General features: G+C 35.2%; 1 protein-coding gene across 2 annotated transcripts in view; it reads left to right on the forward strand.

Moving 5' to 3' along the window:
- Positions 1 to 18579, forward strand: part of CEP85L (centrosomal protein 85 like) — a 129304-nt gene that overhangs the window by 98822 nt on the left and 11903 nt on the right. Inside the window, exons 7-12 of one of the 2 annotated variants that reach the window (XM_065911690.1) lie at positions 2675 to 2827; positions 4880 to 5034; positions 8659 to 8776; positions 9492 to 9542; positions 15975 to 16079; positions 17995 to 18226. In XM_065911690.1, the coding sequence (XP_065767762.1) occupies positions 2675 to 2827; positions 4880 to 5034; positions 8659 to 8776; positions 9492 to 9542; positions 15975 to 16079; positions 17995 to 18226 (814 nt within the window). The remainder of the gene's footprint in view (positions 1 to 2674; positions 2828 to 4879; positions 5035 to 8658; positions 8777 to 9491; positions 9543 to 15974; positions 16080 to 17994; positions 18227 to 18579) is intronic. The other variant, XM_065911691.1, reaches the window with a different exon arrangement.

Raw genomic sequence — 18579 nt, forward strand, 5'->3', positions numbered from 1 at the left:
CCTGGGGGCTCAGACAGTAAAGAATCTGCCTGCAATGTAGGAGACCCAGGTTCAGTCCCTGGGTTGGGAAGATCCTCTGGAGAAGGGAATGGTTACACACTCTGATATTCTTGCCTGGAAAATTCCATGGACACAGGAGCCTGGAGGGCTGCAGTCCATAGACTCACAAAGAGTCAGACATGACTCAGTGACTAACCCTTTCCATTTTACTTTCTTTTCATTTTGTGTTGCTGTTGTTCAGTCATGGAGTTATGTCCGACTCTTTGTAACTGCATGAACTGCAACTTGCCAGACTTCCCTATCCTTCACCATCTCCTGGAGTGCTCAAACTCATGTCCACTGAGTTAGTGATGCCATCCAACCCTCTCATCTGTTGTCCCCTTCTCCCCCTGCCTTCAATCTGTCCCAGCATAAGGGTCTTTTCCAGTGAGTCAGCTCTTTGCCTCAGGTGGCCAAAATATTGGAGCTTCAGCATCAGTCTGTCCAATTATTTGAATATTCAGGCTTGGTTTCCTTTAGGATTGACTAGTTTGATCTTGCAATCCAAGGGACTCTGGAGAGTCTTCTCCAGCCCAACAGTTTGAAAGCATCAATTCATTTACCCATAGGTAATTACTGGAGTTCAAAATTCAGTGACCTCTATTAATCTGAAACACAAAACTTGGAAGTTAAATAAACAAAAACCAGAAAATAGAGAACTTCTCATCAGTCAGCAGGGTAAAGAAAAACAAGAAAACTAGATCCAATAATTATGTGTGATCAGCTGCTTGTGGTCACAGATAACAGAGATGATGTTTGATCAAGTGTTGGCCAAGATCTGTGATCCAGAGCAGCAAACTTGACATGAAGCAAAGAAGAGAGTTGACTAACCAGAGGAAAAGAAGATACCTCGGACGCCTTTGCATGGTAGAAGACAGCGTGACTATGTTACTCTAGTGGCTCCTTTCTGAGGTCACAGTTATGTCACATTTAAGACAGCTAAACATTAAGTGTAAATTAGGGAGCATGCAGTAAGAGTGGACTGGTTAGTTACGCAACTTACAGGGTCGTTTGCTAAGGCAAAAACAGGATTGTGTGGTCTTTTCCAGGCACAACCAGTGCCAGTGTCCGTAAGTTCTGATAGAGAACAAGTTAAATTGTCACACCAGCACCTTGATTTTAGTCCTCAGAAAACCCCAGCACATATTAGGATTTGTCTGTTTTACCAGTGTTGCTCCTTACCCAAAGAACTAAGTGGATCCTAATTTTATTAATGGAATAAATAGATGAAATAAAATGTGATGTGTTTTTCTAATTGAAATTATTTTAATAAAAGTTGTTATACACTGGACCTGGAAGAAATTAGATAAAGCACAAAAGAAAGTAGATTGTGGCCAAGCATTAGCTTTTATAAAATTTGGAGGAGTAATCCGTTATACTACTAATTACTACTTATGTCCATGGTGAGTATGAGAAAAGGTTATTAAGTTATTTTAGAACCCTGTAAACTTGTGAAATAATATTAAATGTCTGAAAGACAGGTAATTTAAAGTAAACATAGTCTAGAGTTTACTTTTTAGGCAACTATTTGTGTATGCTTTGTTTTTAATTGATCCTGAGTATGAAAGAGCTGTAGCAGTAGTATCTCTACAGAATCTAAAGATTTGTATATTTCAGGTGGAAAGGCAAAAACAAATAACACATAAAAATCTGAGGTTCAACCTGTACAAATTGGAATTTACTAGTATTATGAATTGTATATGTTCTCTAGTAGGTGTTCAGTTAATGTATTTCATCAGTCCTAGGGTGGCATTGATAAGGTACGTTTTTATTTTATATAATTTTTGGAAGGAAGATATGCTGCAAGTTCAGTTTGACACAGTGCTTTAACAACAGCCTTGCTTGAGCTGTGGATTACTCTCACTATTCCCATTATTTATTCTTAAGTATTTGATCATTTTGGTAAGTGTCCTGGCTTTGATTGCATTGCTTTATTTGTTACACGATAAGCAATTCCTTTGTCTGTAAGTAACAAAACAGCTTTAATTACTTATAGATATCTTCTTTTCTTAATTCACATAAAACATTGCACATAACTTTGCAAGAAGTAAATTAAAGTCATCATTCCAGAGATGAATACTTGCTTCACTGATTTCAGAATTATACCCTGAAACTGTTTCTGTCTTTCTGGGTACCAAGACAGAAACAATGCCAAAATAAATTGGTTTTTCAATGCCAAACTATATAAAATTAGTTTTTCAATGCCAAACTATAATGTAACATTTCGAAAGTATTTTAAATGCTATTTAAACTTAGCACTCTTTCAACTTGTACATAATACTGTTGAAATGACAAAGATATGAATAGTCTTGGCCAGATTTGCACATGTGCAGACAATAAAAACTATATCATTCTTGCAGCCTGGCTGACTGCAGTTTATAGAACATCATCAGTTGTAAAGCAAATAAAAAATTCCCAAACTCTTAATTTCAGTGATAAGAGAATTTGCAAAAATGTGAATCTTAGAATTTATGAAATAAGGTAACTCATACGTAAGTTGGAAGTGATGTTAGCTATATCTGTAACCGCTGGCGAATTCAGTGATGTCTAAGATTAGGATGTTTATATAGTAATAATAATACGATTATTATTTTTTGACACAAAACCACTAAAGAGTCTTAATCTTTTTCTTTAGCTTAAAACCAGAGATAGATACATCAGTAGCTTGAAAAAGAAATGCCAGAAGGAGTCTGAACAGAATAAAGAAAAGCAGAGAAGAATTGAGACCTTGGAAAAGTATCTGGCTGATCTTCCAACTCTTGATGATGTGCAGAGTCAGAGTCTACAGGTAACATGAAATAAAATGCTGATCTTTAAATGGCAGGAAACTTATTCTTTTTTGAATTTACTCTCTTGACATCTGAAATTTATAGTTTTTCATTCATTTTGTAAATTTTTATAATTAAAATTTTTGGTTGTATGTTTGGCTAATTGTAAGTTAAATCTGTGTGCTTAATTGCTGTTTTTAGGATTAACTTTAATTAGAAACTTTGTTCATTTAAGCATGAATAGATCTTTCTTTTTCTTAATTAATATGTGGTTTCGTGCCTAATGAACCTGTGTCTTAACTCTCTCACTGTTCTACTCTAAAAGATAGTTTCTAAACCACTGACACCCTACTCCATGCACACACCACATGCACCTCAGTTCTGACTTTTTCCAGTATTCTCTGGGAGCCACCGAGGCTTAACAAGACCTTTCTGGACGTCTTTCTAGATATTTGTCTTGTTTTCATCATTCTTCTTAATCTTTCCATAAATTCTTTCTTATACTTTAATCTATGACCTCCATTCACTCCTCTGACTTCTGACTGTTTTCCTTTCTTAGCAATATCTCATCCAAAGTCCTTTTACCAACTCTGGTAAAGTCTTTCCTCATGAGGCCTTATTTGTAAATGCTACAGATTTAGAGTAGTCCGTTAAACCTACTCTTTAGTCTTAAAGTCTTTCTGATCATGGGATTTTCAGCCTCCATACTATTGATATTTGGGGGCAAGTAGTATTCTGTTGTTTGACTCTATCCTGAGTGTTAAAGATGCTTAACATTTCTGGCCTCTGTCTACTGGATGCCGGTAGCACTGCTCCTTCTCTTCCCACTAAACCAAAAATGTCTACAGACTTTTCCAGATGTCTCCTGCAGGGAGCGGAGGGATGAGAATCATTGATCTAATCCATGGTGTATCGTTATTCTGTAGACTTTAGACCTACAGCACATTCTCTGTTTACATTAATTTATAAGTTGTAAAACTAAGAGGGTGATATCATGAAGGAACTAAAGAAGGACCCACAAGGTTTTGAGCAGGAACAGAAAGGACTATAGATTTTAAAATGTGTGTTCACACCACATTATACCCGTTAGGAGGCTAATTGTCTAAAAAACAGAAAGTAACAAGCATTGGTGGTGATGTGGAGAAATTCTCATTCCTCGTGCACTGTTGGTGGGAATGTAGTATGGTGCAGCCACTATTGTGAACCATATGAGAGCCCTCAAAAATATTAAAAACAGGATTACTATGTGCTCCATTAATTCTGCTTCTGGGTGTATACTAAAACTAATGGAAAGCAGAGTCTCAAACAGATGTTTGAGAACAATGTGTGTTCATAACAGCGTTATTCCCAATAGCCAAAATGTAGAGGCAGCTCAAGTGTCCATCCATGGATGAATGGATGAACAGACTGTGATGTATACATACATTATAGCCTTAAAAAGGAACGACTTTCTTACACATACTGCAACATGGGTGAACCTGTGGCCATTTGCTAAGTGAAATAAACCAATCACAAAGATAAATAGATTAAAGATAAATGAATCAGAGAAAATAGGTATGAGGTACCTAAAGTAATTGAATTCATAGAGACTTAGAGACAGAAAGTCAAAGGGTGATTGCCAGGGGTTGAGGGGAGATGTAGATGAAGAGCTGTCAGTGGGTAGAAAGTTTGTTTTGCAAGATGAAAAGAGTTCTAGTGATTAGTTTATGACAATGTGAATGTACTGAACTCTACTGAATTATACATTTAAAAATGGTTATTAAGATGGTAGATTTTATATGAGGTATATTTTGCCACAATTAAAAATAGAATTATACCCATAAACTGAGATTATTCACCTTTCTCTCTATGGCTTCCAGACATTTCTGACTGTATTCGCCTCTTCTCCATAATCCCATTCTCTCAGCTCCCTTTTATGCAAAGGAAGAGATCAAATGTTAAGTTCTATAGTGAGATGAAGTTAGTGTGATTTTAACAATCAGTCTACTAATTCTTGAGAGCCTGGTATTGATTTCTAGTGGAACACATTTAATATTCTTTGTGTTATGAACTTTTAAAAAATTTCTCTTTAGCTTCAAGTTCTAGAAGAAAAAAATAAGAATTTGCAAGACACTTTGATAGATGTGGAAAAAAAGCTTGAAGAGTTCAAAAAACAGTATCAAGAAAAAGAGGCACAGCTGATATGCCAGAAAAAGAAAGAAAAGGAGTTGGTAACTACAGTTCAAAGGTAAGAAACCCTCAGTAATCCTTTTATGTTATTTTTAGTTTATTCTTTATTTTTCAAAGAGTATTTTCACTTAAAATGAGTTAATTTATAATTAGTGCTCTATTATTTTTCTTAAAGATGTACTGTTGATAACTAAATGTATTATGTCATCAAAACAGTTTGTCTCAGTTGCAATTTATTTGATCCAATGTACTGTCATCTTGGTTTTAGATGATTTTAGATGAGAATAGTTTTTTTAAAAGACACCAATTGAAAACAGGAAGCATTAACACAAACCCTTATCTAACGGCTTTGTCAGAGAATACGTAAAAGTTCTAAATAACAAAAAGAGGAGCAGCCGGACTGCACTCCCTAATGGGACCTGTCAGAGTGTCCTAACTGGTCCCATTTCACCTGACTGCAGGGTAACAGATGTGGCTCTTTGCCAGGTACCTTCCAAATTTTCTCACATTTCTCTCAGCTCACAGGACTCTTCTAATTTAATCAGTTAGAACTGCAGTACGTATTATTTGCTTGTATATTTTGTTAATGTAAATGAAAATTGATATTGGATTCCTGAAAAACCTAGAAAACTAGGCTGTATATTCATCAACATATACTCTGTTTTTTAGAACTTAAAAAACCTTAATAGATGATCAACTGTTAGTAGGAAAACTATCCTAAAGAGGAAAACAACAAAGCAACAAAAAACTGAATTTAAGACACTCTTAATGCTTGTATCAATTATATATAACAACATGACTTTTTTAGTGAAAATCCTTCAGGTAATTCTATGTTAATATTGCTTTACTACTATTTTCTAAGTCTTAAATATGTGTGGTCTACATTTTTCCCTTGGATTTCAGTGCAGAAAACCTCTTGATTTCTAGGACAATTCAGTCCTCAGTGTCTCTAATCTCAGCTTCAAAAAAATCCATACACCTTTGACTCTACCTTTATTTTTCTCCTGTTTCCTGCTTTCTTGATCTTAAATTTCTTTTCATCACTCCACATCTTATATCCTTTTCTCTATTCGCAACAGCTTCCTGACCTCTGTTAATTCAGCCATGTATCTTTCTTTAATCTTAGGGCAAAAGGCCAAGGGATAATGCATTTGTTATTTTATAGAGTGTTACAGTCATAAACTCAAGCTGTGTTTTTATGAGTAGAACTAGGAACACCTGAAAATAATATGAATGTTTGTTTTGTTCCATTGTGTGCTTTTACATATTTAATGTGGTTTTATACCTTCTCTTTTATTTTGATTTTCTCTTTTATTATGCTTTTGGAGAACATTGAGCTTGGTATTCTTGATTTGGAAAGATTTAGTTTAGTGCATTACAGAATTCAGTTTCCATATTTTCAGTTTCTTGATCCTGAGATGACATCATCCCAGGAAAGTTCTCTTGATTTCTAATAAACATATAGGACCAGAGAAGGTGTTCTAAAATTCTTCAGCGCTTGTATGCCTATAGTGTCAGCTGACTTTGGGGGTAGGAGTGTTATTTCAGTTTCCTCAACTATATGATGTAGTTAGTATTCCTTAAGTTTCAGAAGAATTTAAGATGTATTATGTGACTATAGGAGAAGGCAATGACAACCCACTCTAGCACTCTTGCCTGGAAAATCCCATGGGCAGAGGAGCCTGGTGGGCTGCTGTCTTAAGGGGTCACACAGATCAGACACGACTGAAGCGACTTAGCAGCAGCATGTGACTATAAATTATATCATTACATTGATCTGTTTTTATATACTATTCCCAAGTTTCCTGTTTTTTGAATATGTAAGAACTTTTGGGATTTAAAAATGAGGCAAAAATTTTTCATTTAGAAATGAAATCTAAGTGAAATGTGTGGAAGGAATTCATAGTAATGCAGTAGTTGGTACCTTTGCTGCTCAAAAGATTTATTACTTTTCTAAATGAGCATGCTTCATAACATAAACAAAATGAGAATGTGTACATGAAGGAATACTTTTTTGATATTTTTACATGACAGAGTACATTTTTCCTTCTACATCACTGACTCTTTTGTTTTCTTTTTAATGAAAAGTCTTAATAGTTTTGATGTAATTTATTTTTCTTGAAATGTTTATAATAAATACATAGAAATGGTATCTTAACTCTGAACTGGGACAAAAACATTCTGAGATAGAAATAACATATTTTTTCACTCTTAGACTGAAGAAGCAGATACTTTTATGACAAGTAACAGTATATTACAAAACCGTACAGTGTATTTGTTGTATGTGAAAACTTCTCTGGTGCCATTATTTATGAACACATCTGAATACCTCATTGTACTATTTCAGACTGTCAATTCTGTGTCCACAGACTAGATATGGTATTTCTTCTTTTTGAGGGATGTGGAAGGGGAGACAAAACATGACAGCCATAATAGTTGAAAGAGGAAAATAATGAAAATATAAAAATCCACATTAAAGGAATTCTGTTTCTTTTAGTAGGCTGCAACTCTTGAATATGACTACATGCTAAAGTAAAACTATTTCTAGGTGTCTTGCTGTTTTGTTTTGGTTTGGGTCGTTGTTGTTAATGGCATAGTTTCTTTTAACCTAAACAATACTATTCCTTTCTCAAAGCTGACACCTCCCCCCGCCCCTTATCTTTTATTCTTAATATACCAGAGGGGCTTCCTTTTATTGTTTCCTCATAAGTGCAACTCTGTGCCAAGCATAGCATGAGAAACTGTTATGTCACATAATAAATGTATAAGATTATTGCTTTTCAAAGAGGAGGCCCCACTCAACATCCAGTACAGATTCTGGCCATTACAACACCGATCACACCTGTTGGGCCAACACACACTGAGGAAAGATGTGGCAGAATCCACACTAAAAACAGCCCATGCGTCAAAAAAATTATATTCAGACAGACTACACAGAGATACTTGCACAAAACAGCCCCTCAAGACCTCTAAGTAACTGTTTCTCCTAAACTCATACAGTTAGAGAAATATGAGTAAAATGCAGAAGCAAAGGAACCACTCCCAATTAAAAGATCGAGAGAATTCCCTAAAGGAATAAACAATGAACCTGACCTTTCCAGTCTACTACGTCCCAGGTTCAGAATAAAGTTAATAAGAATGCTGAAGGAAATTAAAAAAAGCTATTGGTAGAAATGCAGATTATTGTAAAAAGGAACTGGATTGTTGCTCTCATTCATGAAGGAGAAATGGAATTCTGCTGATTAGGTAACAGATATCTTTATGAACAAACTTTTGCTGAACTCAAAATGAAGGGCAAAAGACATATATCCATATTCTTAGGCTGTCTACCACAGTCAAGGAACTCCCTACCACATTCCTTAATCAAGGAACTCGCCTTTTGGGAAGAAGGGAAAGAACAGAGTTCAGATTGCAGAGTTCAGATTAGGGTCCTGAAGGATTTCACATACTAAGCGAATGTGGTCTCATATTTGCTGTTTCTGGAAAGATGATCTACCTCCATTATATTGTTTACTTGTAAGAAATTTAAGTACTCAAACTTACTCATCTACTCTCTGTAGGTTATTTTGCTTACTTAAAATATGTTATAGACCCTAAGAAGAGACTTCATTTATGTTGAAGTCATCTACCAAAACCAGCACATAGAGCTTATTTTCTTCATATAATTATGTCTCTAAAACAGTTTGCAGCAAAAAGTAGAAAGATGCCTTGAAGATGGAATTCGCCTTCCCATGTTAGATGCAAAACAGCTTCAGAATGAAAATGATAACCTGAGAGAACAAAATGAGAATGCCAATAAGGTCAGTATGTATCTTTAGTAGTGAACTTTGATAGTGAAATCTGGAGATATATGTGTGTATATATAACTTATTTACTTTATTTGATTTATATTTTTACTAATATTTAGCAGCTTTTACATAATTTTTAGTTTGAATGTCTTTATTAGGAAAGAAAATAACAATTTAAGTAACTTTAAATTAAATCCAAGCTAAAGAAGTTATGTTATTTCTTAGCAAAAACAAAAGGATATCTTTTTCTTTCCTAAATTATTCAAAATCTGTTTCAAACTTACTCTTTTTTTAAATATTTATTTATTTGGTTGTGCCAGGTCTTATTTGTGGCTCACAGGATCCTTAGGTATGGCATCAAACTCTTGGTTGGGGTGGTATCTAGTTCCCTGACCAGGGATCAAAACCAGCTCCCCTGCATTGGGAGCACAGAGTTTTAGCTACTGGACCATCAGGGAAGTTCCTCAAATTTGTTTTTATAAAATGTAAAGATTAAAGGTTTATCAAGAACTAGAGTAAGGCATTTGCAGTTTTTTATATGTGTGATCCAAATCATATGGCTATTTAAAGGATACTTTGTATAAATACTTTTGTAAAAAAAAAAATTCACATTTTGATTTTTTTTTAAAATTCATGATTCTGTGTGCTTATTTTTCTTGAAATTTAGTAGTTCTAAAAAAACAATGAAAAAAAATTGATTCAGACTGATATATTTCCTATGTTCTAGATAATAGATAGCCAACAAGATGAAATTAACAGGATGATTTTGGAAATTCAGGTAAGGAATATTTATACATTTTTAACCTAGCTGTATGCTGTTACATATCTAAAAATATTAAAGCATGTATGTTTTCTATAAAAATATTCATAACACTTGAGATGACAATGATAAATTCTTTAATATTAATCTTTCAGTTTTTTCAAATGAAAATGGTTCTTGGTAAATCATTTCTTCAAAAAATTGTTCTCTGTTCCTTACCTTGCCTCTTTTCAACTGGGTGTAGTGTATCTCTACTACTGAGAACACATTTGAATAAGATCATCAATGATATACTATTTATAGACAATGGACTGTTTTTAGTTCATTGTGACTGAGCAAGAACCCACCCCCTCCTACTAATTCTATATGTTATTTTTCTGTATTATCAAAGTATAACACTGTGCATATTTGTGTCTGTTCCTCCTCCTTATTTTCTTCATACTCTGGAGACTACTGTAGATCACCTACTATCTAGAGCTTAGGGTGTCTGACCCATAATACAAACCAAAATTAGTAGATTAAGTGGATTTTCATTCTTTTATTGATTTGCCAAATATTTACTGAGCCCCTGCATTTTTGCCAGGTGCTGTTCTTAGCACTGGAGGTTCATCAGTGAACAAAGCGTCCCTGGCCGTTTTAGTGGGGTGAGTTGGAGAAGTGGAAGTATAATGTCAAGTAGAGAAGTGAAGTGAAAGTCTCTCAGTTGTGTCCAACTCTCTGTGACCCCATGGACTATCCAGTCCATGGAATTCTCCAGGTCAGAGTACTGGAGTAGGTAGCCGTTCCCTTCTCCAGGGGATCTTCCCAACCCAGGGTTCGAACCCACGTCTCCCGCGTTGCAGGCGCATACTTTACCAACTGAGCCACCAGGGAAGCCCCAAGTAGAAATATTATTTAAAAAACAAACAAACAAAAAAAGGATAGAGGGCAGTGACAGATCGTGTTGCGGCCATGAAGTTTTCCCCGAGTAAGTCACATTTGGACGTAGATCTGCATGGAGTTAACCAAGGGAAGAACATTCCAGGCAGAGAGAGCAGCCAGTGCCGAGTGCGGCTGTGCCCCGAGTGTTCTCCCCGACGAGCAGGAAGGCGGCTGGCGTGGAGAGCCCTGCTTGTGAGACCCAGCGAGAGCTGACCGGGTGGGGGAAAGTAGCCCGGGGCCGGATCACACAAGGGGATATTATGTCTTCGTATTTTATTCTTCAGGAGATAGGAGACCATTGGACAAGTTATGCTGAATACATTTTTATTTTTATATCTCCTGATTGGAGTATTCTCAAAGTTGGAAATAAAAAAGAATCACATAAGTGGTTTGAGTGTCAGAATTTATGGACAGTCTGCTTTGTCTTTTGACCGTGTTAAATAATCTATCAGTGTGATCAAATACTAGTCCAGTTCAGCAAGTATGTGGATTTATTGGATTGATTCACAGAGGTTATACTTTTTAACGTGTATTCCTTCAGTTGTTCTATAAGCCATTCAAATCGAGAGATGGTTGGTTTCCTCAGCCATTATCTAACTTCTTTTCATGGACCACAATGAAAGGAATTTCTATTTTATTTGGTAACGTTTTCCAAAAAAGTAAATCTAATAAAAACTATCTCAGTGCAAATTAAGGACAGTCAGCTTTGTCCTTTGGCATTGAAATTTTGGTGGCTAAGATGTGTTCAGTTCAGTTCAGTCGCTTAGTCATGTCTGACTCTTCGCAACCCCATGGACTGCAGCACACCAAGCTTCCCTCTCCATCACCAACTCCTGGAACTTGCTCAAACTCCATCGAGTTTGTCCATCGAGTCAGTGATGCCATCCAGCCATCTCATCCTCTGTCATCCCCTTCTCCTCCTGCCTTCAATCTTTCCCAGCATCAGGGTCTTTTCCAATGAGTCGGTTCTTCACATCAGGTGCCCAGGGTACTGGAGTTTCAGCTTCAGCATCAATCCTTCCATTGAATATTCAGGACAGATTTCCTTTATGATGGACTGGTTGGATCTCCTTGCAGTCCAAGGGACTCTCAAGAGTCTTCTCCAACACCACATTTCAAAAGCGTCAGTTCTTCGGTGCTGTGTATCAGAAGTCAAACAAATACTGATTTAGGTCAGTGACAAGTTTATTGATTCACAACTTTGAAGTTTGGGAAGAACTTAGTCTTCTACTGATTATAATGTATTCGTTGTTGAATATAAAAAAGGTTTTACTTCATGTAAAAGTGTACACTAATTTTGAAATTCAGTGCTATAAAAACGCAGATGTATCTGTTCCGCTGTCAAGGTAATAATGTTAACTGGCACAATACCTTGATTACTAGTTGATCCTTTAGAAATACTTTTATCCACAAAACCAGTGTAGCTAAACTAGCTTCTCTTAAAAGGTTCTTCTTCTGTCAGTGTACAACAGAAAAGACATTTTGCAGGAGAATGTTTCCCATCATTTCCATAAACCTGGCTACAGTCTGAGTGTGAATGAGTTCTTCTTTGGGCATTATTACCTTCCTTCCTATTTATTTCTCAAAAGTACATTTCACCCATGTAACTTTGTTTCCAGTGAAATCTTACCATTTTATGTTACCATTATAATCTTTTGGCAGAGGACATACAAAGTAAAAAGGTTTACTTGTTTACTTGTTTTTTTCTAACACATTAAAAAGTGTTCTCATTAAAAGGATTTATACACTTAAGTGATTTTTCACCAGTTTCCTTGGGGACCATCTGAGCAGCTCTTCATGTCATCATGCTAAAAGCAGAACTCTCAGGCAGATGGTTTGTAATGTTACATCAAGTAGCAAGATGATAGTTAAAGGAATCTGAGCTGGACACTATCTTTAATTATTATTAAATAGAAACCTTAAGAAATGCAATTTTTATGGGGCTTGCATATTCCTTATTTGTAGCTTAGTTTTAAAATACTTTGAAAATTCTCTTTTATCAGTATGGAAGAATGAGGGAAAGTGATTTCATGTTTGTCCACACTTAGGCCAAAGTGAGAAATGGAACGTCTGTTGCCAAATGAAGAGGTGTCAGTGATGGTTCTGGGCGATGATATTATATGTTACAGGAATGGTTCTTTCTGGTTTATGTTTACTATCCCTAGACCTCAACAGTAATTGTACAAAGTAAGAAGGAGTGTATTTTTATACATGAAGTTTTTGAGATTTTGAAAGGTGTGCCCAAAGTCTCAGCTGAGATTCTAAGTCATATCTGTCTGACCTCAGAGTTTGTGCCTTGGGCATTAATCCTGGCTGCCTCAAAGTGAAGAAAAAAAAAGTTAGTCTGATTGTTTCTTATATTAATATAAGCCGTAGAGGAGAGAATTGTTTTAAGGGGTTTTCCTGGAATGAAAAATAGTTAAGCTGGAGTACGTTGGGAAACTAATCTCCTTTGGAAAGCACCTTCTACTCAGTTACCTCGAAGAGCAATTTGGCAATTTTGTGAAATTTTTTAGTACATTGCACTCTATATGGTGGCCTTATTAGCTCCTTGAGAGGAATAAAATGCCTTTTTTCCCCCTGATACATTTATTTCAGAAGCTTTGTAATGACTTTATCTCCTACTGTGTTCTGTCATCCTAGCTCTCTTTGCTATTTCTCACACAGGAGAGACCCCCATCTGCCTCAGAACCTTTGCGCTGCCTGAAACACACTCTCTAGTCACCTGTGGGATAGTCTCACCTCCTTCAGGACTTTGCTCAGATGTCATCCTTTCCATGAGCCCTTATTCTGTCGCATCTGAGATTCTATCCCTCCTCCATCACCACACTGTCTGTTCTCCAAAGCACTGGGCAGATTCTAATATGTGATACTACATAACTTACATATTTATTATGTTTATTTTCTTTGTCCTTTTTCCTCCTAGTACAAGTTCCACAAGGACCAAGTGTTTTTGTTTTGTTCACTGATGTGGATATATTTTTGCTAAATGAATGATCATGTGAAAGAATGTATTTGTGAAGCTCTTGTGTGTGGGATGGGGTGAAGTGTGGGGTTGGTTACTTGTGTGTGTTTATATAGCAAAACTGCTGATATAAGATTCTTTCAAAATATTCTGTCCTAAATTAGCTTTGTGAAGTATGTAGAATACATTGAGTAAGGCACATTTGGTTTTTCTTCATTTGGGCTATCTGTATTTAGGGCAAAAAAAAAAAAAAATGGTTAGCATTTCTGGATATTTAAATCAAAATATTAATAACAAATGAATTTAAAAACCACATTCAACTCCAAGAATGGTTGTGATACATACCTGTTTAGATTAGTAACTTAGACTTAAGTCATTATTAAACAAGAAATTTAAAGAGAAATTGTTATTTTTGGAGAAATTGTTATGAGAAATTAATTTATTATTAACTTCAGTAATTCTATTCTTAGCTTAGCTGAAATTCCCCTGCCCTTGATTTTTTCTTAAACATGTGCTTTTTCATGTAGTTTGAAATAGAGAAGTAATCTTTTAGCTGAAATGTTAATTGTTAGGCAGCTATAGCACTCACACCTAATATCCTATAAGTAGTACAGCATTTGGTCTTATTAGAATAAGTGTATCTGTGAACTCTTTACTCTGTTAAAGGGCCACTTGGCTAGTGCCTTTGAATCCAGCCAACATGACATGTTAAGTTTGATACTAATATTGTTCCCAAATTCAATTTTCCTTCTTGTGACAAACAGCACTCGTGCCAAACATTTCTAATTTTTTCTGGTGAAGAAGATTGCCTTTTTCTTCACTGATTTAAATTTAGTTTTATGTGGTAACACATTAATCAAATTTACTAGGTAATTATTAGTCACATTCAACATGATAAAAATAAAAAGCTATAGTCTTTTAAAGAATTGTTTTACACCATTATGAAAATACCTCTTTGGGGTTCAGTTTTCACTGTTAAAATGAGATTTAGAGTAGTTTATTTGTGATGCTTTTCTTTACAATATTAATAAAATAAAGTCATAAATCTTAAGAAAATTTTGGATGAATTCTGGATTCCAGCCAAGTAATCTTGTCATGCCAGTAAGTATGGGTTTTTGGCTCGGTAAATAAATCCCAACATATCATTCAATCAAATGGATTTTGATTCAGTCAAGTGCACTTACAAAGGAATTTCACTACCCAAAAATATGTATTCTCAAATAGCCCATGTGCCTTTGTGCTGTGGAGCTCATTTTTGTGGAATATGAAGCAAGTTTTTCCTTGAAATAAAATGTACTTGTTATAAAGCTTGATTCATTTGTATCCAACTTTTGAATTACTAAATATAATATTTTTACAGAGTTTAGCAGATAAATGAAATTAAAAAGCAAAAAGGTTAGATACTGTGTTACTGAGAAAACCGTTTATTATATTTAGAGTCTTATCTCTCCACTGGTGACAACCATCCTCCCTTATTCCATCCAGAGATAATGTGAGGGGGAAAAAGTAGGTTGTGTGCTAATTAGGTGGTCAACATTCTGAAGTATTTTCAGTGTTGAGACTAAATACAGACCTGAAGGAAAAAAAAAATGAAATCTCTTTTCTAGTCAAATTTATTGATCTTGTGGTTTAAAAGGAGAAAAGTTGATAGAAAAAAGTCACTGATAAGTACAAGGTTTATAACAAGTTCTTCTGTGGTATGTTGCTGAAATAACCCAAGAGCTCTTAAAATATCCTATATTCTGCTTTGGTATACTCAAGATTTTCTCACAATAGTGTCGTGTTTGGTTAATTTATAATTTTATAATGGAGTTAAGAGAGAGATTAGTTTATCTAAACCCCATAATAGACCTTTGGCTTGAATTCAACATTATATTCACTGCCGGGAATACTGTACACCAAGAGGGGTTGTTTAGCTGTGTTTCAAATAATAGAAAACAGGGATAGTCTTATGATCTTATTATCTTGTAGCTTATTAATCATAAGAAAAAGGTTGGTTTTTTTTTTTTTAAGTATGTTGTGCCACGCATAGTCGCTTTAGTCATTTCTGACTCTTTAAGACTCCAGGGACTATAGCCTGCCAAGCTCCTCAGTCCTTGGGATTCTTTAGACAAGAATACTGGAGTGGGTTGTCATTTCCTCCTCTGGCGGATCTTCCCAACCCAGGGATCGAGCCCACATCTCCTGCATTGCAGGCGGATTCCTTCCTGCTCAATTTTTTAAGTATAGACTTGCTAATACACTCCCAGTATATAAATGAGAATCAGTAAAATAAAAACTGTAATATGGCATTAAATTGCACCTTTAAATTTAACATGTTTTACCAAGAATTAGAACTTACTTGGTAAAGATGATATTTTTCCTTCCTCTCCACTCCCCCACTCTTTGGAACTATCCACTCTAGAAGTAATATGAGTTAATTGAGAAGTGGAGGCCTCATTTTCCAAGAGATTGGGGAAGTCAGGACATCTAAAGTGTTCAGAGCCAGTATTCCTGGTTACCTACCTAATTGCATTATGCTTTAAGCATTAACATGTTTTGCTTTCTAATTCTCTTTATCGTAGTCTATGCAAGGGAAACTTTCTAAAGAAAAATTGACTACTCAAAAGATGATGGAAGAGCTGGAGAAGAAAGAAAGAAACCTTCAGAGATTAAGAACATTGCTTGATGTGAGTAGAAGAAACTCACATTGCTTTCAAGGATGATTCAGTACTTGTTTAAGTTAAAGGAAATGCCTGTTTTGTACATATTCATAAATTATTTTTTAATTGAAGACTTGATTTTGTTGTGTCAGTTATTTAAATTCATTAGATTTCTTAAGAAGATTGTAATAAAAATACAAGCTTTTAGTTTTGTTTTGTCTTAGAAACAATTTCATACACCTAACTACAGCAAAGTCAGCTGTTACATAGAGATTAGATCCCAAGTCATGAAATGATGCATAAATTGAATGTAAACAAAGTTACCCTTGAAAATCCTTAAGGAAGGTACAATGTAGACACTTCATGTCTGGAACAGATCACTTTCTTCATTTAATTATGAGATGAAATATTAATATTTGGCTTGCATTTAAGGACATGTTACATTAAAAAGTACTTATTTTAGTTTTTGAGCTGTCATCATGACATTTTCCTCTAAATACTTAGAAATACATCTCCAAAAATTAGGGACAGTGCCATTTCAGCATTGTCCCACCATATAAGAATAATAATTTTCCTTGATGTTTGGTATTACCTGTCTTAGAAAAATTTCCGCGTTTCTTCTCCAAATATTAAAACCAGTATTCAATCCAGACTGTGTGTTGTGTTTCATTTGGCTTTTTAAACCTAAAGTTCTTTTCTTCTCCTTAACAAAATCAGGCCTTTTGTCTTGTAGACTCAGATTTGTTATAACTGGGTTTGTCTGATTGCTTCCTCATGGTGTCATTTATCTTGTTCTCTACCCCTGTATTTCTTGTAAGCTAGAAGTTAAAGCTAAGGATATTAAACTCATTGCAAACATTTTTTGGCATGAATACTTTGTAAGTATTTTTCACATCATCAAATTATATGTGTTTGCTTATCCCATTGTAAATATCACAAATACCAATCTCACTGGATTAAGGTGGTGACAGGCTGATTCTTTCCACTGTAACACTAGCCTCTGCAATCAGCAGATCTGTGGGGTTGATACTTAGGCAAGTGTGTGAATATCCAGTATGCCAGCACCCTTTCCCTTGATAGTTTTAACATCCACCAGTGATCATCATCTGAATCATTAGACAAAAGAGTAATTTTTATATCATTCCTTTTACAATTATTAGCTGGCATTCTTCTATAAAAAATTGTATTTTCCTCATCAACCCAGGCTATTTGACTTTTCTGAAATTTCCAGTACCACCTGGAAAGTTAATCAAACTTACCTTTAATTAGTAATTTTCAGGATGAGGAATAAATTGTGGTAATTTGGGGAAGAAGTGAGTGTAGCTTTTTCTGAGCATAATAAATCATGAGCTCATACTGATACTTCTAATTCAGATTTAACAGTTGAAAGTTGTTTGGGCTTTTTTCTTCATCTTTGATTTTATACTTTTTATTTCTTTTCCTCTTAACACTGAAAAAATTGGTTCCTAGCAACGCTGTAACATATATACTTTTTTCTCAATGTACAAAAAATAGTTTCAGATTAGGTAAATCACTGTTGCTGCTAACAATAAAACTACGGGGTGAGGTTTCAATTTTTTTTGCAGTTCTTTCTATTCTGGGGATAAATCTCATAGCAAATTACATAACAACCAAGGTACTTTTAATATGAGACCTTGGGAGACTCCCTAGAAACTGAGTCTGTTGGAATTTAGGTTTCGTCTCTCAGATTTACCCTCAGACATCAGATGGCGTAGAGGAACCCTTTCCAGTATTCGAATTCTTTTTCTCTCCCTTTTTATTTTTCGTACTTCATGTATGCAGTTAAATTTGGTTACTGTACGTGTAATATGACTTCACTGTTTTGTTTATAGACTTGGTGGGAGAATGTTGACCCTTATGGCTTTTGAGTACCTTTCCTCTGTTCTGACAGCCTGATTTTTGTTTTCTTTATCCACTGCAGAACCAAAGACAAACAGAAGAGACCTGCTCTTTATTGGATCAGGGCCAGGAATCAGAACAGTCCAGGCAGCAGACCGTCCTTTCCAAAAGGCCACTCTTTGATTTGAGTGTGATTGATCAGCTGTTCAAGGAAATGTCCTATTGTTTGCTTGACTTGAAGGCATTGTGTAGTATTCTTAATCAGCGTGCTCAGGGCAAGGAGCCTAATCTTTCTTTATTACTGGGAATCAGATGTAAGTGGCTAATGACTTGTCCTAACTGTATTGCCTAACAATTAGAAACATACCTCTTGAATTATAAACTTCTGTCTTTTCCCTGTTTATTTTTATCTCCCTTCCTGCTTAGACTTATAAATTTCTGAATCAGTCTGTGACTCTGAATGCCTGTTACTGCTTAATAGCTAAAACTTGCCTCATTGTGTTTATAAAAATGAGGAGGGTCATAGTTGATCTGGACTGCCACTCGGAAGAATAAAAATAAATCCACATATATGGATGAGTTAGGAGATGTTGCCTGTGCAGAATTCAATACATGACCAGAATAGTAGTTAAGTGTGATTTTCTGATTACTTTTCTAAAAGTGATGA

This window comes from Muntiacus reevesi, chromosome 19, assembly GCF_963930625.1.
Source record: "Muntiacus reevesi chromosome 19, mMunRee1.1, whole genome shotgun sequence".
In the NCBI taxonomy this organism is placed as follows: domain Eukaryota; kingdom Metazoa; phylum Chordata; class Mammalia; order Artiodactyla; family Cervidae; genus Muntiacus; species Muntiacus reevesi.